The sequence below is a fragment of the Castanea sativa genome, chromosome 6, assembly GCF_040712315.1.
Source record: "Castanea sativa cultivar Marrone di Chiusa Pesio chromosome 6, ASM4071231v1".
Taxonomy (NCBI): domain Eukaryota; kingdom Viridiplantae; phylum Streptophyta; class Magnoliopsida; order Fagales; family Fagaceae; genus Castanea; species Castanea sativa.
In genome coordinates this window covers 44,743,100-44,768,242 of record NC_134018.1, presented here as the reverse complement: position 1 = coordinate 44,768,242, position 25,143 = coordinate 44,743,100, and the positions used below count along the sequence as shown (strand labels likewise).

Here is a 25,143-nt window from a genome sequence, read left to right as displayed (position 1 = left end):
TTAATTAATTCTTTTTATACTAATTGACCTAAATAATACCCAAAATTTACCTTATTTTTATGCATGGCGTCACCAATATAGCATTTTAACTTAGCCTTTTATGATTGCTACAAGGTTTTTTCTTTTTTCTTTTTTTTGTGGCTACAAGTTAAATTAAGACACCTGTATGTAATTGATGATTCTTTTTAATATTAGTCTGTCTTCTCAAAAAATCAAAATCAAAATGCATCTTCTATTTAAAATTCAACAATCAAGTGACTTCCAACTTTCATTTAGCAAATCATGCCACATGTTGCCAACTTTATGAGTTAACCTATCACATTCGAACTCAGCCTTTTATGATGGGCTACAAGTTAAATTAAGACACTTGTGGGTGCTTGTTGATTCTCCTTAATATTAGTTTGTTTTCTTAAATAAAGGAAAAACAAATCAAAATAAAAATGCATCTTCTATTGCAAATGCAAAAATCATGTGGTTTATAATTTTCAATTACCCAATCATACTACATGTTGCTAATAAATAATAAAAGTAATGTTGGTTCCAATTAGCTCAATCGGTAAACTCTCTGATAGTTGAATAAGAAATTTGAGATTCAATCCTTACTTACACCAAAAACCAATTATAAAAATCAATTACCAAAAGCATACGTCGTAAAGTTTTAAAATAAAAAAGGATTTCAGGTACCACTTGCTTCTTCAGCTGGACTCCATCATTTGTCCACTCCGTGTGGGATTATAGAATGAATGATATGATATTTTCCTTTCTTTGATCATGACCGGCACAAAGGAATGAATCTTGGTAGATTCAGCATATAAAGTAGTCATTATTTTTTTTGTAGCTAAACAGGTTGGCAATAACACTAGCTAATATATATATATATATATATATATAACAATTTAAACTTTTCAATTAAATTTATATTTGTGACTAATTTTTCTTCTAAATGGCTTTCACAATTTTTTTTTTCTAAGTGGCTTTTGCAATCTAGAAGGAAAGTGATAGTGATCGAGATATGAAGAAATTTTTTTTTTTTTTTTTGAGAGATAGATATGAAGAAGTTGGGAATCATAAAAAATGACATAAAATTAATTGGACCACATTTTTGCCCACTTGTACATATAATAATTTCATCTAGTACTGACACTTAGGATGTTCATTTGCACGATAAAATTATAAAAACTTGATTATCAGAATGACTCCTTTAATTGACCACTTTAATGCATTATTAAGTGGGTCCTTAAATTTGGAGACATATTATTTTATTCCTTTAATCCTAAGGGTTTCACTGAATCCCAACCAACTTTAGACAAAAAAAAAAAGAAAGGGCATCTTCTAATGATGACGAGGTTAGAAGGAAGGGTTATATTAATGTATGTTTTTAGGATAATTATTAATAAACCACAACAGAAAAAAATTTAAATTAATTTTTATGAAAAATTGAAAAAATTATCAAAACATTAATTGTTTTTTTCTCTTTTTCCATAAAAAATTTTCAAAAATAATTTACTAACAATTGCCCTTAAGACATTTGTTAATATTTTCCTAGAAAAAATAGTAATAATAAAAACTGAAAATCTAGGACCGACAAACAATTGCATTGCATATTAATGAGATTTGAATGGTTCACAAGTAGGGAGGGATCTTTTTGCTGTTATGAATTATCCATGTAACGTTTGATAGCACATAGAAGGACAAAACTCTATCTTTTAGTTAGTGGAGCGTGATTTGAGGTGAAAGTACATGTTCCTTCAAACTGTCTCTCATTTTCCCAATTTCTCTATCTCATTTGTTGTCTAGCTGCTCTAGCATCAAATAGATTCTCTCTTGTCTAGGCATCAAAAAAAAAAAAATATATATATATATATATATATACACACACACGGGCACAACAGAGAGAAATTAAATAGCCATAGATACAAAAAAATTTACAACATCTATCAAAAAAAAAATACATAAAATTTTTCATTTTAGTTAAGTTGGTAAGTTTTAACTGTTTTTTATTTGAATAATAGCAAAAATAAGTTAAATAGTAAAATAAGTTGACAAAATTAATCATAACAAACGGACACTAAATATATTAGTAACCCTTCCCCACTTTTCACAAATGCTTAACAGGCATCATGTGACGTTTACTTCACTTTTCAGTCCTCTTTCTTATCTTTGCTAAAGGTACCTTGGAGTGCTTCTAAACCTAATATGCATTTGTGTTAGTGACTGACAAGGGTTCTGTAAGTCACAAAGAAAAATTGGCATTGGTGGTAGAGAAAGAGGTTGAGAGGGGGTCAAAGGTTCTTCAAATGGAGGGTTTGTAAATGCTTATTAAAATTATGGTTAAATAATTAAATTTATTATTTTTAATAGATTAAACTTTTGAGATAATCGAGTTTTTCAGAGTTACATGCTTTGAATCAAAAATCTACTTCACTTTTCCTTTAGTCACTTAATTAGAAACATATTGTCTTTTGCTAGCTTTTTATAGAGCTTTTCTTTCTCTCATGCATTTAGGTAAGGTAATATTTTAATTGATGCTCTAGCTAAGAGAGCATGATTTTTTTTCTCCTTTGATGATTTGGATGAAGTCTGTTTCTCCAGATCTTTATAAATTTTAATTGTCTGATTTTTCAAGTTGCTGAATAACAGGCCTTGATGGCCTTCTTCTCAAAAAAAAAAAAAATTATAGTTAGCAAAAGGATACATGTTTACTTGAGCTTATTTTCATTCTAAAAGAAAATATACATGTACGACTTTTTAAAGCATTAATTTTTTTCAAGAAACACAACTGTACTTTTATCTAATAAACTAATAAATATAAGCTCATCTAAATGCACACTAAAAAAATATTACACTGAATGCCCAAAAAGAAATTTTAGCTTAATATAATGCTAAAAAAATAATTGAGTAATCTAATGAACACAAATTGTTTCACAACTTTTTTAAAAATTTTGAAATATAAACTGCTTACCAGTAACAAATATGCCTATTACTCAGGTTATTTTTAATTATTATACAACAATCTTGATTTTTAACAGGTCATTTCAATAAATGAAATTATAAAAAAAAAAAAAAAAGAAGGATAACAATTTTATTTTGTCACAGTACTTGTTGATAAGAATTTGTAGGTACCAATTGTTTCTGAACTAAGAATCTAATTAAGAGAGCTGTAAAGGCATCAAATGGATAATACAGCATTTAGGTATCAGGTAGCTAGGCCTAGCTATCCAAATCCAAAGTAGTTCTAATGTGTTGCTCTTAACAAATCACAAAGAAGAAGCAGGCCCCACTCCAAATGGGGTTCCACAAAGCAAGGTCCAGTTCAATTTCCTCTATGCCAAGTGGGAATCCTTGATGGGCTGCCCATTAAATCTGTGTGTGCTGCCAAATTTTATTGGAATAGTAAGCAGTGAACACAAATTGAAAATGATGAGGTACACTGGATATTATGTTAGGGATGTCATGTCTCAAATTGCAAATTGCAAATTGGGGGCCTCAACTCAACTCAATTGATGCTTTATTAGTAAGTGGGAACACCCTCTTCTGGCTTAGAGACATTTCAAGATGATTATCTTCTTCTACTTTTTTTTCTCTTTGTCCTCTTTGTCTTGAATAAGACAAGTGAAGAACAATTTTTTGATATTCTCTGGGTATTTTTAACATTATATAGGCATGTGGGCTCATCATTGACTACAGCTTCTTGAATTAGTCCTTGAAACATAGTCAAGAAAATAAAACAAAGAAGATATTCTCAAAAACTAAAAATAAACCTTGAAGGGAAAGATAATTCCTATGCTGACTTTACAAGACGTGTAGAATAATACTAAGTGAGTTATTAAAAGAGACGAAGTGTGTATTTTGTTTGCTTGTACAACATTGTTCATTTATTTTCTTGCTTGTTTTATGGTTTGACCGACTCTGTCTCCCCCCAAAGAAAAGGAGAGAAAGAAAGGCATGCGATAGCCAAGGTTGACTTTCCTATGTACAGTAACGAGTTGTGTGAGTAATTGCCTTTTTTTTGTTGGCTTGGTGGCTAGTTGGTAATTTTCTGACCCCAAGAGCAAAGGTTCAAAGATTGTTGCGTGGAAGTGAAAACAAAGCAAAAGAAATTGCTAACGGAATGATGTTAGAAACAGTGGCCTTCGAAATAAAATTATGCTTTTTTTTTTCTTTCTTTCTGAAATGAGTTGGTACTTTCATACTTAGTTCACATTGCAAATTAAGTCAACTGGAATGCAAACGAGTTGCGGGTCAGGGTGTGAGTGAGAACTTTCAACAATTTGGAAAAAAAATGCAAATTCAAAACCCAACACAGTCTAATCTCAACCAATCTGTTTGAAATTTTAGACTGGACAGCGTTAGTCGGGTTGATTGATTAAATGATCGTTCCAACAACAGCCAATCTTATTAATTAAATGGTAAATGTTAACAAACATCGCAAGGTACTCATGACTGAATTATGGTAAAGTCCAGTTAATTAAAATTGGTAAGAATTGATGAGGTAATTAAAAATATTATTGAAATGATAAATAAAACTTTTCCACTGACACTGCACCTTATAAATTGATAAAAAATCTGACATAAAGCATAACATCACGTAGCAGCCGTAGAGCATTATGTCAATGTGAGGGAATTTGAAAATTACAAACGCAACAGTAAAAAGAACAGTAAGGTTGACACAAAGTACTTCTTAACTTAGACACTAGATCAACCTTGTAAACCATAATTCCTACAACTTGTAAATTTTCCTGGTGTCTAAGCCTATCAATGTCGGCCATTAAAACTGTCACAATGATAGCCTTCTACCAGTATTGACATTGATGACATAATGCATTAGGCATTCCATTGTCATCTACAATTCTTTTTTGTCCCTACAATCCTTGTAACAAAGGTTTAGACCAATCGTGCATGTGAATGTGAGTAGAATACGATGAACGGTCTAGAATTTTTATTACTAAGTATTAATATATAGTATAACTTTTTTTTTCAATTTTTTTATACAACTCTAGCTTAATCTAAATATATATGTGTGTAAAATTTCCTCATAAAAACTTGAACCCTAATCCTACCTCCTAAAACCCACAAGCACTCATACTTAATATAGTACATAACTTAAGTACAATTCCTTAATGTTATGTTTGGATGTTGGAAAAAGAAGGGGAAGTAAAGTAAAGAAAAGAAGAGTAATTAAATTATCTTGTTTGAATTTTTTTTAAGAAAGGAGGAAGAGGGCTTTGAAGGAGTTTAAACTACTTCCAACCCTTCATTTTTAATTCCCTCAAATTAGAGAGATTTGAAAAGAAAGTGAAGCATAAAAATGCTTAACCAAATGAATTACCAAATTTGCCCTTACTATATTAATAAAATTACAAATGAAAAGACTAATTATTCTCTTTCCCCTTACTTAATTTTAAAAACATCCAAAAAAGATGAAAGATAACCATTCCCCTCTACTCTCTTCTCCACTACTCTCCCTCCCTTTACTCTCCTCTCTCAAAACTTCCAAACATAGCATAAATTATAAGTGTTGTATCATAGATTCTCCAATTAAACGGTAAATTAAACTCAATCGTGTACCTTAAGCTCACCAACTTAATTCAACCATCCGGTTTTATCTCAAGGTTATCCAAGCCCTAACTTGGTAACAAGGAATTATACCTGCTAAAATAATCATTTTCAAATATTTTCTCCACTATTTGGGCACTAATATTCAAATGAATGATCAGGAGCTGGAAAGGAAACTAATGTTACAAAAACTCCAACATGCAGAAAACTATTAATCTACCCCAGATATGATTTTAGTATCTGAGTCCTTTAGCAACCTCAAAGAAATGCGCAACATTCTCTTCAGGTGTACCTACAACAATACCATGACCAAGGTTCAAAATATGTTTCCCTCTCCCTGCTTTCCTTACAGTATCGTTGATACGGTTGGTGATAAAATCCTTTGAACCAAAAAGAACACCAGGATCCACATTACCCTGAACCGCTATATTTGGTCCCAATCGCCTCCTGCCTTCAGCCATATCAACAGTCCAATCCAAGCTAACTACATCAACACCAGTTAAAGCTAGCCTCTCAAGCAAGCCCCCGGATCCACTTGCATACAGGATTAGGGGGAGATCAGGATGGGTTTGTTTTACAGTGTCCACAATCTGCTTCAAGTAAGGCAAACTGAACTCTTCAAAATCTACTGGGCTAAGCTCAGTGGCCCATGAGTCAAAAATCTGAACAGCTTGAGCTCCACTGTCAGCTTGGAACTGAATGTATTTTGCCATTGATGTCGCAAATTTCTGAAGTAATGCATGAAGGACCTGTAGAAATAATCAGAGATCAAATAAAAGCTTAACATCAGTGAGAAAAGATCAAAAAGTAGAACTGCCTCCTCAATACAGAAATAATGGATTCTTAACATATAGATAATCTTATATATTTTCTTTTATCAAATATATTGTTTCCTATATGATCCACATATACCGGACGGATTTTTTCACATAGGTTTAACCTGCCTCTCCCAAAATGGAACTGCACCTGTAGTTGCCTCACATATGAGAGGTGGCCACAATTAATTAGTTATAATCGCAGTCACAATAACAAGCCTATTATCAAGAACGACAATATAGTGCAAAAGGTTTGGATAATGAATAACACATGGTTCGATATTTTGAAATGTGTATTTGGAAGCCTACCTGAAATGGCTATCTGCAAAATGCCTAAATTTCAAGTGAGAAAATGGCTTGTATCTACATAATTAAATAGTCTTAAAATTTGATGGGTGCCTTTTCTTTTCCCCCCTCTTCTCTTTTTGTTAAGTAAATTAGCTCTAGATCGTAAGTGTCAAATCTTAGTACAGCCATTAGAAGAGATCTGGTAAATTCTAGAAGACATATTAGTCACAGACCAATTCTGTATACCTGTCTATGCTAAAAAAAGAATAACTAGTACCCAAGACTCAGGCCTAGCTATGATGTCTTTCGAGCACCTAGAGCACCTAAACTAACAATATGACTATTACAATCGTTATGGCTGCATGACTTACTAGAAACTAAACCCCACTTGACAATCAATCCCAAACCAAAATAGCATCCCACTGAAAAATATTGCAAGTATCGTCCCAGCTAGTATGTCATTATTGTGGACCTTTCCAGGTCCCAGAAAGCTGGAAAAAAAAAGGAACAAAACTACCTTGGGTTGTGAGAAAGCTAATCTCTTTATTTTTGCGAAGTGCTTTGATGAACCGCCCTCAACCACATATGATGCCAGGGTAAATGGAGCCCCAACAAAACCTAGAACTGCTGCTTTATTATCTACCTGGGAACACAAAGATATGGATGAATATTACACAAAAAAATTTCATATTGGCTATGAAACAACATAAAAAAAAGGCATAAGAACATTAATACAGTGACAAATGGGATAACAAAAAGTTTTTAAGTTCATAGAACAGTTATTTAGAACCAGTAATACTTTAGCATTAAAAGTTTTAAGTTCATAGAACAGATCTTTAGAAACAGTCATACTTTAGCATGTAAATTGAAATGGTGTGACTGTTCACCATCTCCGTTTATGGAGTCCAACTCAGAATAGACAAACAACAACAGACAATGCTTATTAAATATTGTTACATGCAAGAGGATTCATACACTAATTTGTAATTCCATTTCCCAGGGTACCACATGAGAGGTCTTTAATTATTTTCTCCAGAAAATATCAAACCCACACCTGTTAGATTAACCGGTAATGATCCATTTATGGTATAACACAGAAGAAAGAATGCCCTTTCTTTTGAATGAAGTACATGAAGAATACCTCACCTTATGTTACTGGTACATTACTGAACTTGGAGGCATTAATTGTAAAATACTAGAATGAATTAATAAAATACATGTGAAAAATAAATGGAAACAAACTGTACCTCTTTCCGCAAGATTGTCAATGCTTCCCCAACATATGGAACTGAATCTTCAGGAACGAATTCTCTCACTTGTTCAACATCAGCAGCTGTGCCTAGAGGATTAAATATGACAGGGCCCTTACCTTTCACAATGTCAAAAGGTATATTCATCCCAGATAGAGGGGTAAGAATGTCCGAGAATAAAATGACCTATCACAATCAGTGTGAAAGAACTCTAATAAGAGATAAGAACCAACTAAATCAAAGAGAAAAAAGAAGTATAACATGAAATTGCTTAGATAGAAAGAAATGTTGGAATGATTTCCAGAAAGGAATCTTACCCCATCAGGCTTAAAAACTTTCCATGGTTGTAGTGAAATCTCCACAACTAGATCAACATTTTCTGATCTTTCACGAAATGAAGGATACTTCTCACAGATAATTTGGTAGCTCTATCACAAGAAATTGTCAATAAATGAGGTCCAAGTTATGTAGGGGGAACTAAAGTCATAAATGCATTGCAGTGCTATAGGGAATGCAGGATTAACCTTCTCTCAGCAGTGAAAGATATAAAAGAAACAGATACTACAAAGAAATTATGGAAATTTCAAAATACAGCCGATCTGGTAAAGCAGACATTGTGAATTTGAGTAATCTACAGATCAGACATAGCAGTCAACTTTCTCTGGGTAACTTTACTTAAAAGACTATTAAAACCCAAATTTATGTAGAAATATAGCTTACAACACAAGGAATAGATCCTACCAGAATGAACAAATAACAGATGAATGGGATGTAAAGTAAACAAAACAATTCTAAGGAAATATAGGACAGTGACTAATGAAGTAGTTGGACCACCTAAAAAACGAATAAGTATTCCAAAGTAGCAATATGATCCTCATCCTGAGGCAAAAGAGAAGACCACTTCTGGTCCTTCATTTTAGAAATAAAATGAGGGTCCAACAAGTAAAAAACACAGAGTATAAGAAACTCAGACATTCTGAATTTGCAGGTTTGGTGCTATACAAATCCAAGAAAAGGCATGATTTTTTTTTGGGATAGGTGAGTTTTATAGAAAAGGCATCTAAATAAATTCTCTAAAAAATGGGCCATGAACATAAGAACTGTTATCCAAAGATCTCTGTTTAAACCTGCCTTCATGTACCTCCCTGCTTGCCTCATGAGCCAAACTGGGGGTCTTTCAACATCTTCCCCACGAACAGCATTAAGCAACAATGGTTCAGCAGCAGTGGTAATTTTTGGTTCCGCCACAGTCCCTGCATAGAATTTTCTTCAATTAGAAATACTCATGGACTAGAAGCATATCCCAATGAGTTGTAACTCAAATCAAATGACACTTCTGTGGGAGTGGATAAAGGAAGAGATCATGAGTTCAAAACCTACTGGGTCCATGTGTAAACTACCAATAAAATTATAAAGTTACTGTTTTTATGAATTGAACCAATAAATATAAATCAAAGACAGTTGGGTTATATCAAAATTACAAGTATATATACCCAAAAAAAAAGAAAAAAAAGGAGGTGGTTGTTAAGGGACAAAAACTCTTAGGACATAAGACAATATATTTCCCTAAAGGTAAAACTTAGATACAGGGCCTTAGTTATTGTACCTTAGGTTCCTCGATTAAATTCAAACACCTAGTTGTATTGACCAAGGCAAGACAAAAAAATTTCTCTTTCCCTAATGACAATTAAACTCAACCATGTAGTTCATTGGCCAATGCAATCTCATGGTTGAATACAATTGGGATACTAAGGAATAGCGCATAAGTAACTATACCTAAGGGCCTGTTTGGATTGAGGGGGAGTGGAGGGAAGTAGAATAGAGTAGAGAAGAGTTGACTAAAAATAGGCTAATTTTGGGCGTATCTACTCTACTCTACTCCCCTCCCTCCCCCTTTAATCCATATGGACCATAAGTTTTTTCATTTCCTTAACAAAGTACACAGATTGTCCATTATAAGGGATCCACAAGCATGAATAGTCCAAATTCATTCCCATGAGCAGCCACATGGAGCATAACTGTCAAATTATTCAAAAAATAGTACTTACACCTTGTAAGTACTATTCATAAATGAAAAACTCATAAGCTTTTTTGTGCTAACATGTCTTTAACATTCACAACATCACAAATTTTTAGCATATATCACATTGAGCATAGTACTCTTTATATGGTTACCAGTTGAGAATAGTACACTCTAATTTCCTCAAAGAATTGCAAAACTAGTAATCTGATTGAGCATAGTCCACATAAAACCAAGTCAACTCAAGCATTCCCCACCGTTTGCTTCCCCAGAAACCGTGACGAAATCTAACACCCCACCAACCCAAATAGCAGAATAACCACTCAGTCAACAAAACCCAGGAACCAAAACAAGGAAAATCTCACAAAGATCAAAACTTTACCCACAATTCAACACTAAAAACTAACCCAAAACGAAATATAACAAAATTATCAAAAGAAAATATATGAATTACCTCCAAGGGCACAATGGATTCGGGGCCTTGAATTTGATGAGTAGAGAGCGAATCTGGAGCTTCTGGGTGAAACAAATGGAGCAGAGAAAGAAGTTGTGGAGCTACAGCTATAGATGCAAGACATTGTGTTGGCAATGTTGAATTCAAAAGTTCAACATATCTGAGAAAGCATTAGAGACTGTTTTTGCTTGTCTTGGTAGCGGTAAGTAATAAGAACTAGATGTGAGCGGCTTGGAATATGACAGAAAAATAGTAATACAATAGGAGATGTAGGACAGGTATTAAGATAAGGGCGGATACATTACAGTATCTCTCTATCTCTATTCTCATCCTTGTAGTCAAAAAAAGTTCCAGGATTTTTCATTTTTGTGGGCATTGATATTCAGGTGGGACCCACCTTGCTTATATTTTTTTTTCCCCTCCGAATAAGTCTGGATAAGAACAGGCATATGTTGCCTACCTATATCCTACCGTGTCTAATGCACTAAATACACGCTTAACCCAATTGGTAAATAGTACTTACCTTAGGAGCAAGTTGTTATTTTTGTTAGAAGATGCAATTGTAATTGGTCTACCATAAAAATGATATAGGTCTAATCGGTAGATGGTAATTAATTACCTTGCGGATAAGTTGTTATTTCTTTTAGAAGATGCAGTTGTGATTGGTCTACCATAAAAATGATACAAGTGATAATTTTACACTACACCATCATTTTTTTCCCCAATAGAGTGATTGGTTTTTTTTTTTTTTTTTTTTTTTTTTTTTTTTTTTTTTTTTATAGGGGCAGATAACTTTCTAATGTTCACTTTTCAATTGGTTCAAGAATAATTTAATAATAATACAAAATTAAAGTGATAGAGATAAATTGCAAACTTTCTTATAAAATCAAGTTGGAATACACCATATTTTTGTAATTTAATTGGTAAAATCTCTATTAATGTAAAATAAGAAAACCTAAATTCGAATCACGTTTATCAACCCCCCTCCCCCAATAAAAAAAGAATTTTTTTTATTATAAAAAAGGCCATGTTTAGGAGAAATTATAATTTCTCCATGTTTAGAAGGTAAAACTTTGCATAGTCTCCCTTTCATACGTAGGCCCGGGCCATAAATCTCCTAGGGTCCCCACCTAATCCACTGAAAGATTTCCATCCTGCAACAGATAAAACACCTTCCAACTCTTGCAACAGATAAAACACCTTTCAACTCTTACCTCTTATGTTGAACCACAAGAAGCAAACCTCACTATAAATTTCACATCTCACTGTAACAAACGTTTAAATGACTAGAATGGCTTAAGATTTTTTTTTTTTTTTTTTTTTTTTTATACAAGATAAAATTCTACTCTAGCCTAATCTAAGTGTATATGTGTGTGGAGCTCCCTCCTGAAGACTTGAACCCCGGTCCTTGCCCCCCACACCCTACAAGCACTTATACTTGTAGAGTGACCATCGCACCAAGGGTGTGCGGTGGTAATAGCTTAAGATTCTAACATCACAGAACATTAGACAATTCACACATTTGCTGTCACTACAATAATAAGGCATAAAGTTTCAATATTCTAATAAGTAAAGACACTTGAAATTGTGCCAAAACCTAAATTATAGGGGTCAAAATCTGAATGGGGAACCACAACAGCAAAATTTGATCTAAATCAAATAAGAATTGAATAAAATCTAATTTATTTAGACTTGTATCAAAAAAAATTCACAGGAGACCAAAAAAACAAAAGGATGATAATGATCAGCTGCTTAATTACAAGGAGAAATTTAGAGAAGGAAGTGTGGAGAGTGAATCAAAAAATGGTATCTATTGTGAGCTTCCTTTTTGGTGGAGATTTCTCTACAATCTGTTTTTGCATGTCCATGAACGTAGAACCGTTATTAGCAAATAATCTTCGCAGGTTGATCACCGAAAGCTCATTAAAGCCAGCAACTGCAAGATCAGCCTGCCCCAGATCGTACCTGCATTTTCCAATGTCAAATCAATCTCTGGAGACATGGTTTTGATATATTTTTCAAGCTATACTCTATGGAATGGAAAGTGATTTTTGTTTCTTGCAAGATTTGTGGGAACACATTTAAGATCAAGGATTCATTGCACATGCATACACAGAAAAATTTTATTAAATTATAATTATAACTGATTAGAGGAAGAACTATATAACAATTCATTTCATGGATATAGACTCCTTCAAAATGCTATAAATGATTGCAATCAGATCAAACTTCTAGGTATTTTTGTATCTATTGAAAAAATCATGTACATGTTTGTGTATACATCCAATCCAATGGATAACCAACAGAATTTTGCCAAATTTATGAGACATCTGAATACTCCCAACATAGAATTGTAAATACATACGCTGGGTGAGCACCAATTAGTGCTATAGCCATCATTGTACAGTTGTGAGCAGCAGTTATGCCTCTAGGGTCATCCTCAAACACCACACACTTGGATGGTTTCCGATCCAGCTGCAAGGAATGCGTGCAAGTCAAAAACAAAAATCTGTTCATGTGCTATGCAACCAACCTTTATTACTTGCAATAACTTCCAGCTATGACAAAAATGTGAGAGTTTTTCAAATTTTGAATTTAAGAATATCAAAGTTCCATTATATTATTATTATCTTCTACAGTATAAAAGTAGGTGATAAAATGGATTGAAATCCTCTAGATTTCCTAGGTTAACTCTGCCATATAGTTCTAAAAAATTTGACCATTCTTTGAAAATTGTGTTTTAGATTTCACCATATCATCAATAACTCAAATAGATCCCAAAACAATGAAAATGAATGTTTTTTCAAATGTTAATAGCATGGTAAAATCTAAATCACTTATTGATCAATGAATGATCAAGATTTTAAGGACTTTACAGTGGAGTTACCTATTGAACTCTAAGGGATCCTCATCCTAGTAAAATGATTCCAGACTAGATATTTCAAAAGCAAGTGAAAATGTACAAACAAAAACAGAAACTATTAAGACAAAAATATTAACTCTGATCTCAAAAGGGTTCACAATACAGCGATCCTAAACATTTCTTAGAGACTATACCTTCACAGCTGCAGAAAGAAACCTGTGAGCTATTGATTCCATACCATCTTCTTCAGTTACAATTGCCTGCAACTCCAGAAAGATGACAATTAGCTGAGGATACGTGATGGTCAACCATTCACTCCAGCAACTCTAAAGGGAGTCACCATTACGTGTAATCTAAAATATTTTCCTTTTTCCTCCGCAGGAAAAAAAGAAAGAAAGAATCTTTAAAAAAGATCACCAACCTGGAAATACTTCTTGAGCTCCATTCGCTCAAGGGCCTCTACCATGTTTCTGCGATCAAGACTTGAAACAATAGCACAAGGAATGCGAGCTGTATATACTGCATCCAGCCATTCTTTGAGCCCTTCCATGGGTTGTTCAAGCTTAAAAATAAACAAATAAATATAATAAAAAAATGACTGAGAGGCAATATAAATTGTTGTACCAGAGACACAAACATAAGACAGAGAATAAATTAAAGCAAGTGCTCACTGTGAGAAGATTCTCATAATATAACTGTGAAAACCTAATCTTCAGTCTCTCCAGTTCACTTTCTGCTTCATCGCAGAGTAAAAACTGAAAGGTTTTGGAAACTTGTCAGAGATCTTACATATAACAAATAAGGAACTGACAGCTAAAAAGAAATTACAGCCTTCATCTCTGAAAAAACTAACTTTTTTCTAATATAATTGAAGATGCATTCTTGAGATAACACTCTATGTCATAATATTATAGATATGCATAATAAGTTCAAAATCCTAAAATGACTATAGATTCCCAAACCTTATGCAGTACATGATCAGCACCTGCATGAAGCATCAGTCTTTGCACATCACCATCTACAGGAATTTCCTTTCCTGCAACCGAAATCAAAATAACCAAATATATGATCATAGTGCCAGAAAATCTTGGTTTCAATCTGATCGAGTTAAAAAAGCAAATGTCTGCAAATGAACTGTTCTTATGCGTCTACTAATACCCATTCATCTTTGATTCAACTCAACAAGATATTCAACTTAACTAATAACTGTTATTTCTCTTCACACCGATTATGCAGATCAGCTGAATTATAAGCAATAGAAGATATTCACTGTCCTCAAACCCCCACCACCAAAAAAAATAAGGAAAAGAAAAAATCCATATAAAAGAGATTATCACATACCCTCTTCATAGGCAAGCTGCTTCCAAGCATTCAACTTTAAAGCTCGAGTGTCTGCCTGAAACACATTATACATCTACTGAGTTTTGGAAATACGTGTGCTTCTATGCATTGAGAGTAACAACAAAAAGGGGGGGAGGGGGTGTCAGCATTTTATGGCTCAAGGTTCCTTGTAGACTGTTGCAAATATTATGTTTATTCGTGAAGCTCACTTAGAATCCTATTTTCTACTTGTTTGATTATTCTTGCATGAGGGCTATTTGTGAGTTGTAACGGTACTCTCATCATTCTAGGACACAAATAATGATGTTGGACCTTCTTAAAAGCAGTCAAGCACTGGCATATATTCAAGATTTGCATCATTAACTTGTTTTACACCATCTGAATATCACAATAATTCCCATACTACCATATATATCCACTAACAAATCCATTGGGAATCATCAAATGAGTCCATGAAACACACTGCCAAGGTTTGAAAATTTACCACCACATTATCCCAGGAGAAAATAAGACCATATTGTTCATCCGGCTTCATCGCATAGCGTATTCGTTTAAGAAAACCTTCTTGCAATCTGTCGTTCAAAAAATCCTATTTGCAATAAGAATTAACAACCGTGAGATGTACACAATGCTCTATCTGCTCCATGCTCAAACAAGCATAACAAGGCAAAAGAATTCAACAGATATATGAGAAAAATCTCAGAAGCACACATATAAGATAAGCCAAATTCCTTACCACATCAACCTTTAAAGGCCCATCTGGTCTAAAAGTCTCAAAACCTTCTCCATATTCAGCTCCAATTGCCTGAAACACAACCAAATGTCAAGACAAATATCTAATTTATCAAAATTACAACCCCAAACATGAAAATTGGCAAATAAAGCCACAACCCAGAAGCTCTACTCTCATAAACATAACTTTGCTCACCAACATATATTCCATGAAAATTGTGAAGTAAGGAAACCCCAGAAATTAAAATTTTAAAATTTCTTAAGGCTCTGACAAAAACAATAAAGAAAGAAAGAAAAACAAGCAGATAAGACAATAATTAGAACCGCCAATGAAGAAAGATATTTACAGGGGAATGAAAAGCTAGTAAACAACCAAATGTCAGCACAAATATCCAATTCTTCAAAATCACTACCCCAAACATGAATAATAAAAGCCACAACCCAGAAAGCTCTACTCTCAAACATAACTGGGTTCACCAAGATATCTTCGATTAAAATTGCAAATTAAGGCAAACCCAGAAATAAAAATTTGAACTTTTTTAAATCTCTGACAAAAACAAGCAGATAGACAAGAAAAATAACCACCAATACATAAATATATTAAAAGGGGAATGAGATACCAGTACCTCTTGCATGAAAAGCTTGTTGGGTGTGATTGGAAACCAATTAAGGGGGCCATTTCCATTGAACCCACAACCGTTATTGACCACCAGATTATGCTTATCCAGGTTCATACGATTTAATTTCTGTGAAACATAAGCAATCGGTAATGGAATTAAACGGTACTAAAAACAAAAAGGAAAGGAAACCAATAGAGACAAACCGGTAATCTGAGCTTTGAAGGGTAGAGAGAGTGTGAAATCTGAGAAGAGGGTCTCCATGGAAGTAGAGAAGAGCTTCTGAAATTGCTGCAAGTGGCACTGCCCATTTAGGAGAGTAACGAAGCTGGTAGAAGAAGCTATTTCTGGGGATTCATTTGTAGTTCAAAATCCAATTTTTGCTTTTTATATTTCATTGGTAGGCTCCACGTGTATGACTCATGTGGATGGCACGTGATCTCTGTTTTTTCTTCTTCTTCTTTTTCTTTTTTTTTTTTTCTTTTTTTTTTCTTTTTTTTTTCGAATCTCCGAATCTCTCTTGGTATAATCCCATGATTCATGACACATTATGTCATCATATCCCTAAATATGTCACGTGAGAGAAATTTCTTATACACCAATGACTAGTGATTAGAAATTTCTTATGTCACGTGAGAGACATTTCACATCCCTACATATGAAGAGGAAGGATTTTTACACACTGATGACTAGTGACTAGTCAAATTTTAAGCACTTGAGTTTTTTTTTTTTTTAAATAATTACAACATGCTGCTAATCCCACAACTCGAATTATTTCTTCATAGATTCCAAGTACTTTGTGCAAGGAGATGTGTCAATTCAGTTATAAGCCCTTCAGCAACAGCTATACTTTAGTATCTCAAACTATTAAAATCATGCTAGATCAAAAATATTATATTTAAATAAAAAAAAATTTTAACATTCAACTAAGAGTTCACTATAACAACTTTTTTTTTTCTTTCTCTCCTCCATACCTCTCCTTTTTTTTTTTAATAAATATTTTTATTAATATGTCCTGCTGTTTATATTATTTAATAGGTTATATGTAAAAATAGAAAATTTGATATAAGATATATTATAAAGTAACGTGTTAAAATAGATATAGTAGCTTTTTAAGGTACTAAAGATTAAACTTTATAGCACCTTTGATGCGAATGCTCTAAGTTTTTCGAGTATATACATTCTATTTTGGAGCCTAATGTTGTGGTTGTTTCCCTGATGGACTAAAGAAAACAATTTCTAAAGCTAGTCGTGACAAATGTATTTTGACCAAGTAAGAACTAGGATTTAAAGTTTGACTAATTCATTATGAGAAATTGGCACCTAGTCGCAACATTTATTGGTAACATGAATTTGTTTGTAATATTGATTTATTCTCATTAAACAATAGCATGGATGGCAGCAGAGCTTCGTAAAGGAACCAATGGGAAGAATCAATCATTGGAAAAAGATCTAAACTCAGGGGTATTAATGTTAATCTATTCATGAGTATCAATTAATACCAGGGGCGGAGCCAGGGGTCAAGAGGGGGCAGTTGCCCTTGGTCCGCCAAAAAAATAGTAGGGTGGCTTTTAAATTTTAGTAAGGAGAAAGTTTGTATTTGGTTTGACAATATATTAATCTCAAAGTTGCATCTCTTTCTCTCTTTTTTTTGGATAGAAAAAGGTGCATCTCTTAAGTTTTAAAGAGCAAATAACTGCCACGTACATTTGGTTGGAGGCTGGCCTGGCATGCATATAATAGCCAGGGACTTGGTGTAAATTCTCCACTTCACCATGTGGGTCCTTACTAAAAGAAATTCTTTATGTAATAATTATTCTACTCCATAAAATTTTGTATAATAAACCAAAATTTTAAGATATTATAAAATAACACAAAATTACATTAGTTGTATTTGGTGTTTATACTATATTACTAAAAATATTTTCATTTATAAATGGAATTTTTACTATAAAAAAAACAGAAAATGGCTTATTTATGCCCAAAAAAAACCCTTTACAACTACCCAACATATATGTAATATGTGTATGTGTTTCAATGTACATGCATAGTGTATATAAATTTTGCCCCCTCTGAAGCCAAATCATGACTCCACCACTGATTAATACCCATGAATTAATATCTTAGATCGCCTAATTGAAAAACTGTTTTCTTTTTTGGCCTTTTATTGCAATTTAGTTGATAAACATGATCCAAAATACATACAATGAAAACAGTGAGCCGCATAGGTAAGTTTTTAAAATCATATATGAATCAAGCTAATAATATTTCTCTTCCCTATTACAGCTTATTGTAAATTTAACATAACGTCAACGATCCGAATTCTAGACAAATGTTTAGATCTAACACTTTCTTGCTTGTTTCTCAAAAAAAAAAAACTCTTTCTTGCTTAAAATGTGAGAACTGTTTTTGATGATGCAATAAAGGTTGCTTTGAAACCTCCAAAACCAAATAAGAAGTAGCACTTAGCAAAGAATATATGTTTTCCTCTAGCAAGATTATGAACAATTGAACATAGAACACAAAAAAAGAGATTCCTCTGTGAACGGTCACTCATTCCAAAATGTTTCAGGGTGGAAGGCGTAGATCTTGTTGGCTTATCAGAACATAGAACAGTTACATATGAATGTACTCGAGAGTTTATTGATATGCATTGCTATTAACCATACTAGTTAAGTTCATGCACAATGTGCAGTGCAACTTATTATTAGTTTTCTCCAATATTTCAATAAATTTTGATAAGAAATCTTGTATCTTAGTTGGTTGGCATCTCATAATGTTTTCAATAAAGACATCCAAGCTTCAAATCCCATATCTCAACTACCAATGTATAAAAAAATATTTCAATAAAATTTCTTATAAGAAATTATAATCTTTAGTTATTTTATAGACAAAATAGAAAGACACTATGAATAGTATATAGTGATTTGATCATAGTATATGTGTTTGTAAGGTTGTCCACGAGTCGGTCCGGGTCAAGTTTGTGCCCAACTCGGAACCGACCGGCCGAAATCAAGTGGGAAAAAAAGGCACCCACCGTCGACCCGTCGGAGTAATCGGGTCGAGCAGTTTAGACCATCAACGAGTGGCAGGCGGGTCGGTCAGATTCAAGATGGCAAGAAAACAGTGGAAAAAACACTGATATGGCAAAAATCTCATCGGATTCTATGAGATTTCGCCAAATCCGACGAAAATCTCACCGGGTTCGATGAGATTTCACCAGATCTGATCAAAATCTCACTAGATCTAAGGGAAATAGTGCCGGAATCTAGGTTTTTTCGCCGGATTTTGGAAAATTTTGGCCGAAATCTGGAAATTTTGGCCAGGATCTAGAAATTTTGGCCAGAATCTGGAAATCTTCCGGTCTGTTTGGGTTTTTCAGATTTTAAGGGAGGAAAACCGACCCGCCGGAATCGATTTCTGGTGGTGAAGACTCACCGCCAACCCGCCGAAGTAGTCGGGTCGGCCGGTTTCGGGTCAGATCCGGTCGATTCTTCAGGTGGATCGAGTAATCGGATGAATCTGGACAGCCCTATGTGTATGTGTTTACAAATTAAAAATTGCATGATATGGTGGCTAATATAAATAAGCATGTTTCATGCCTACTAAAAATGCAAATATCTTTACATTTTTTTTTTTTTACATTTTTGATTGTGTGTTACTATTTATTTTTTTTTTCCCTTTTTGTAAGACATTGTTGCAAAAATAAATAAATGTGAGCAACAATACCATGTTTCGAGGGGCGAACCTAGAATTTCAAGTTAAGGGGGCCGAAATATAAGAAGAAAAAAAACTCAAAAAGGTATCCATATAGTACTAACAAACTATCAACTAAGATCAATACAAAAAATCATTGCTTCTTAATACATTAAAATGCAATCATTTACCAACAAAGGCAAAAAAATACAAAATAATATTATTTCTTAAGAGCATCAACTGTTGCAAAAAAATATTTTTTTTTTCACAAACCAAAACTTGCTTTTTCTACTTTAATATAGCATTTGAAATGTCTCATACAATAGTATTTTTGGTATTTGGGGTTCTAAATACTAAATATTTACTATTTAGAACACTTAATGCTAGTACTCTATTATTGGGCTGACTGAGATTTTTTATTTTTTATTTTGTATTTTAAAATTTTGTTTTTGTTAAGTTTTTTGAGTTGGGTAGTCACTAGTTGGGTTAGGCAAATTAAAAGCAAGGCACAACTAGTTGGGTAGTTACCAATTACTAGTTGATTCTAAGTTTTTTAAATAATGAGACACAACTCTAGAAATAAATAAATAAATAAATATATATATATATATAATCATTAAAAAAATCTTTTTTTTTCTTTGGGCTACGGGGGCCTGGGCCCCCTTAGCCCCCCCATGGGTTCGTCCTTGCATGTTTCAAATCAATCTTTTCTCGCATAACAAAAACTTCAATTTTTTATCATATAAATCTTAGAAAAATGATATTGAAATTTCGTTATATTTAAAATAACGAATATAACAAAATAAACATATTTAATCTTTCTAATTACATAGAATAAATACTACAATATTAGATTTTAGTAACTTCTTACTAAAATTGTTAGGCCTAACATTCTGAAATACTACAATATTAGTTTCACACACATATATGAATTCACAAAGTTAATAAAAAGAACATCATTTGAAAACCAAAACAATACACACTGAGATGTCCATGTTTTTGACACCACCAATAATGATAAGAAGCTAACAAGGGTTGGATCCATGAACATTGGAAAAGCTACCCCTTTGGGGTTTGTGGTGGGATAAGAAGATTTACATTATTAAAAGCACTTACTCAATCATATGCAATGGAAGCTTAAAATACATAAAAGCCCATGAATTGATTGAGCTGTATGATCCCGTAGATGATAAGTGGACTGCGTTGCAAATGTCCAAGAACATTCATTGGGTAGGAAACACCAAAATGGATGCTGAGTTGGTAATACTAAAACATTGTATACTTTCTCTAAATATAAACAAGTCCAATCGATTATACAAAATGCCTTTCCGTAACTTATAAAATGTAATCGCGTCTTCAAAGTTCAAATTGAATCAAAACCCTAGGTTGTTCTTCATCTTTAGAACCAACCATTGTGTCATGACAATGGCTTCAACAACAACAGCAACAGCAAAACTGTACGTATATTTAGATCACATGCACAACTATGGAAAATTCCAATATTCTTTGTTTGAGATTGCTGTACCAAATCATCTCCCTCCTCCCCCAACCAAACCCACCCAACTCGAAGCAATAAAGAATCCAACCCTCTTCCGAGCAGTACCTCAAATCCAATCCTCAAACTTAGAAAGGGAAAGTACCCTTCTGCCATGTGTTGCCTTCAATTAGGTTCCAAATTTTACTTCTTCAGTGGCAAATCCATTTTTTGGAAGCACTAGCTCAATCTTAAGCTTTGGAAGCACAAAATGCATAAAAGCTCATGAATTGTTTGAGATGTATGATTAATGAGTGGACTACATTGCCATGTCCCAGTGCTGCCTCCAACATTAGGGACTTCCATAAGGAGACCATATGGGAGGGGCATGCTATTGTGGGAAGGAAGGTTCTCCTTGTAGCCTGCAGTCAAGGCAGAGAAAAATGCAATCTCTACTATTTTGATGTCAATACTGTTATATATATAGGTATATACATGGATAGGTTGTAATAATAACATAAGGTTGGAGAGTTATTCATTTGTTAAATGAATAAAGTGAAAATTCGAAATTCAGTATATTCAATCGATTGAAATGGTGAAGGAAATTATCCTAGAGTTTCTGCCTGTTTCGATTGGTACTCGATTTTTGTTCGATTGATCAAAAGTGTCAATGCTCGATTCCTCTCGATTGATCGAGACTTGTGAAAACTGAATTTCTGCAGAATTTTCTGATAACTGTTCTGAACGTTTGAAAAGGTTTCAAGCCTTGTGAACGGTTTTATGAAACATTTTAACTCTTCACATGTACCTTTTGAAGGGTTATAACCCTATGGGTATAAATAGAGATTTATGTTCACTTGAAATATAGATAGTAAATTTAAAAGAAACACAAGAAATCTTTTGGATATTCTCCAAAATTACTATTTGTAAAACCTAATAAACTTGATTGTATCTTGGGGACAAGTTTGTACAAACCTTTTAGCAACTTGCGTATGGGGACTGAAGGGGATAAAAATAGGAGACGGGTCTTTTCGTTGAACTTGAAGGGACGGATAATATGTAGACGGATCGACACCGTAGACGATGCGAATACGGCGGTTCGATTTTGCTGAGTATCCGTCATATATGAATTAATTGCAGATCCCAGTTTGCCAGTCATTTGATATGTTTAAATCGACTTTTGCTTTATCTTCACGCAAGCGTGTATACTTGGACTTCTTGTGGCACACGATTGAGAAAACTCCTATATGGAAAGGAACTTGATAAGGAAGTTGTATCCCAAAGGGAAAGGCAATTCTACCCAATATAAATACCCCAGAAACCCTAGATTCTAAGGTACGCACAATATTCTTAACTCTGGCATTTTAGGGTTGAAGAAACAAGATTCTAACTTGACCTTCGGAGGGTTTTTGGCCGGCACCACACCGATGCTCTCTTTTAGGTTCTCTATTTTCTTTTCGCAGGTATAGCTTTGGTTTGAGGAGTGCTTGCAATTCACTGGTGATTTTTTCGGCATCATCAGTTGGCGCCGTCTGTGGGGATAGAAAATCTTTCGATTACTTCAGCCTCGCTCTATTCTTGAGACAAAGAGTTGCATGGTACTCACTCGGTCGATGGCAACAAACAACAACCAAGGCGACGAACCGCACGCCACAGCTCTAGAGAGGCAGGTCCAAACGCTTGCGGCGGCGGTTGAGCGCCTCACCAAGCAGAATCATGATTTGGAAGAACAATTGCGACAAAGGACCGCACACCCAAGTGCACCAGAGGAAGACCAGGAGGGCGCGAGTCCGGAAGGAAGGAACGCAGAAAGACCTGAGGGCAGCAACGCTCCAACTAGACCCGAGCGACAAGAAACCAATCGACCATCTGTCTCAGACACTTTGCCGACTCACATAGCCGCCGAAATGCAGGAGATGAGGGAACGCATGGATGTGATGATGAACGCCCTTAGAGGGCGGGTATCCAGCAACTTGGATGACCTAGTCCATAGAACGGATTCGCCTTTCACAGCGTTGGTGAATTCATGCCCCGTTCCTCCAAAGTTTCGCATGCCCCATGTGGAAAACTACGACGGATCCAAAGACCCGTTGGATCACCTGGAGTCTTTCAGAACCCTAATGCATCTTCAGGGTGTACCGGATGAAATCATGTGCAGGGATTTTCTCACCACCTTGAAAGGGCCTGCGAGGGATTGGTACAGTAGGCTGACGCCTAATTCCATCGGCACTTTTAAGGAACTAGGCGCACAGTTCGTATCACACTTTATTGGAAGTCATCGACACAAGAGGTCTATTGCATGTATACTGAGTATTAAGCAACGAGAAGACGAGACATTAAGGTCTTATATAGCCCGCTTTAACAAGGAATCCCTCTCGATAGACAAGGCAGATGACAAGATACTTGTGGCAACATTCACGAACGGGCTACGAGAGGGTAAGTTCTTGTTCTCTCTATGCAAGAATGACCCAAAGACTATGTCCGATGTATATTACAGGGCGACGAAGTATATGAACGCGGAGGATGACGACTATAAGCCAAGAAAAAGGGAAAGACAGGAAGATACGAAACCAGATAATGGACGAAAAATGGCAAGAACCAGAGATCGACGAGAAGACCGGAGATCCAAACCACCTTCGGGGAGGTTTACAAGTTTCAGCCCCCTCACAGCCCCAATTGACCAGGTGTTAATGCAAATCAAAGATGAAGGAACCTTGACGTTCCCGGGCAAGTTGAAGGGAGATCCGAACAAGAGGCCAAGAGATAGATACTGCCGTTTTCATCGTGACCATGGCCATGATACGACGGACTGTTATGACCTGAAGCAACAGATCGAAGCCCTTATTAGGCAAGGAAGGTTGCAGAGGTTCGTGAGGAAGGAGAGAACGGATCAACCCCAGGAGCAGAATCCTAGACGGGAAAACGAACGTCCCAGACCACCGGTAGGAGACATACGGATGATAATAGGGGGCAGTACTTCAACGAGGTCGTCTAAAAAGGCCAGAAAGACCTATTTACGGACGGTACAAAGTGTCCAGTCGACAGGCTCTTCACTAGAAAGAACACGACGGAACGGCTCCAGTATCGAGTTTTCTAAAGAAGAGGCCCGACGCCTTCTCCACCCCCATGACGACGCGCTTATGGTTAGTATACAGGTAGGAGACTTCAACGTCCACCGAGTTCTAGTGGACAACGGGAGCTCAGCAGACATCCTTTACTACCCCGCGTTCCAGCAGATGGGGATTGCTAAAGAGCGCCTGATCCCGGCATGCACGCCCCTCGTTGGCTTTGGAGGAACCCGGGTCCATCCTTTAGGATCCGTCACATTGGCGGTGACAGTAGGAGACTACCCGCAGCAAATAACCAAAAATGTTCCCTTTCTAGTGGTTGATTGCTCCTCAACGTATAATGCCATACTCGGACGACCCACTCTCAACGCATGGAAGGCCGTCACTTCTACCTACCATCTGATGATCAAGTTTCCCACTAAACACGGAGTTGGAGAACTGCACGGAAATCAGGTGGCTGAACGGGAATGTTACGTGGCCATGATGGAGATGGATGACCATGTACAGGCAATGAACATCGAGGAACAAAGAACAGTAGCAGAACCCGTGGAGGAATTGGAGGAGGTACGACTGGATGATTCAAGGCCCGACCGGACCACCCGGATTGGAACCTCAGTCGACCAAACGGTCCGACATGCGCTCCTGTTATTCCTCAAAGAGAACCAAGACGTGTTTGCATGGAGCTATGACGACATGTCGGGAATAGATCCAACAATCATAGTTCACAAGTTGAACGTATCACCTTCTTTCCCTCCAGTTTGACAAAAGAAGCGTGTGTTCGCCCCCGAACGGGATCGAGCCGTGGCAGAGGAAGTACAGAAGTTATGAGAAGCAAACTTCATAAGGGAGGTGTATTACCCTGATTGGCTGGCCAACGTGGTAATGGTTAAGAAATCAAACGGGAAGTGGAGAATGTGTGTTGACTTCACAGATCTGAACAGAGCATGCCCTAAAGACAGTTACCCACTC

General features: G+C 35.2%; 2 protein-coding genes across 2 annotated transcripts; both read right to left on the bottom strand.

The window, feature by feature from the left end:
- Window positions 1-5,664: 5,664 nt before the first annotated feature.
- LOC142639053 (uroporphyrinogen decarboxylase) lies at window positions 5,665-10,723 on the bottom strand. The gene is made up of 6 exons (XM_075813145.1): window positions 10,384-10,723; window positions 9,041-9,162; window positions 8,227-8,337; window positions 7,907-8,095; window positions 7,177-7,302; window positions 5,665-6,305 (listed from the first exon to the last, which is right to left on the bottom strand). The coding sequence occupies exons 1-6, from the start codon at window positions 10,505-10,507 to the stop codon at window positions 5,790-5,792; spliced, it is 1,188 nt and encodes a 395-aa protein (XP_075669260.1). The 5' UTR covers window positions 10,508-10,723; the 3' UTR covers window positions 5,665-5,789.
- Window positions 10,724-12,049: 1,326 nt separating this feature from the next.
- LOC142639054 (5-amino-6-(5-phospho-D-ribitylamino)uracil phosphatase, chloroplastic) lies at window positions 12,050-16,299 on the bottom strand. The gene is made up of 11 exons (XM_075813146.1): window positions 16,143-16,299; window positions 15,946-16,065; window positions 15,324-15,392; window positions 15,072-15,176; window positions 14,588-14,642; window positions 14,209-14,282; window positions 13,918-14,001; window positions 13,668-13,808; window positions 13,441-13,506; window positions 12,749-12,858; window positions 12,050-12,348 (listed from the first exon to the last, which is right to left on the bottom strand). The coding sequence occupies exons 1-11, from the start codon at window positions 16,245-16,247 to the stop codon at window positions 12,180-12,182; spliced, it is 1,098 nt and encodes a 365-aa protein (XP_075669261.1). The 5' UTR covers window positions 16,248-16,299; the 3' UTR covers window positions 12,050-12,179.
- Window positions 16,300-25,143: the final 8,844 nt, after the last annotated feature.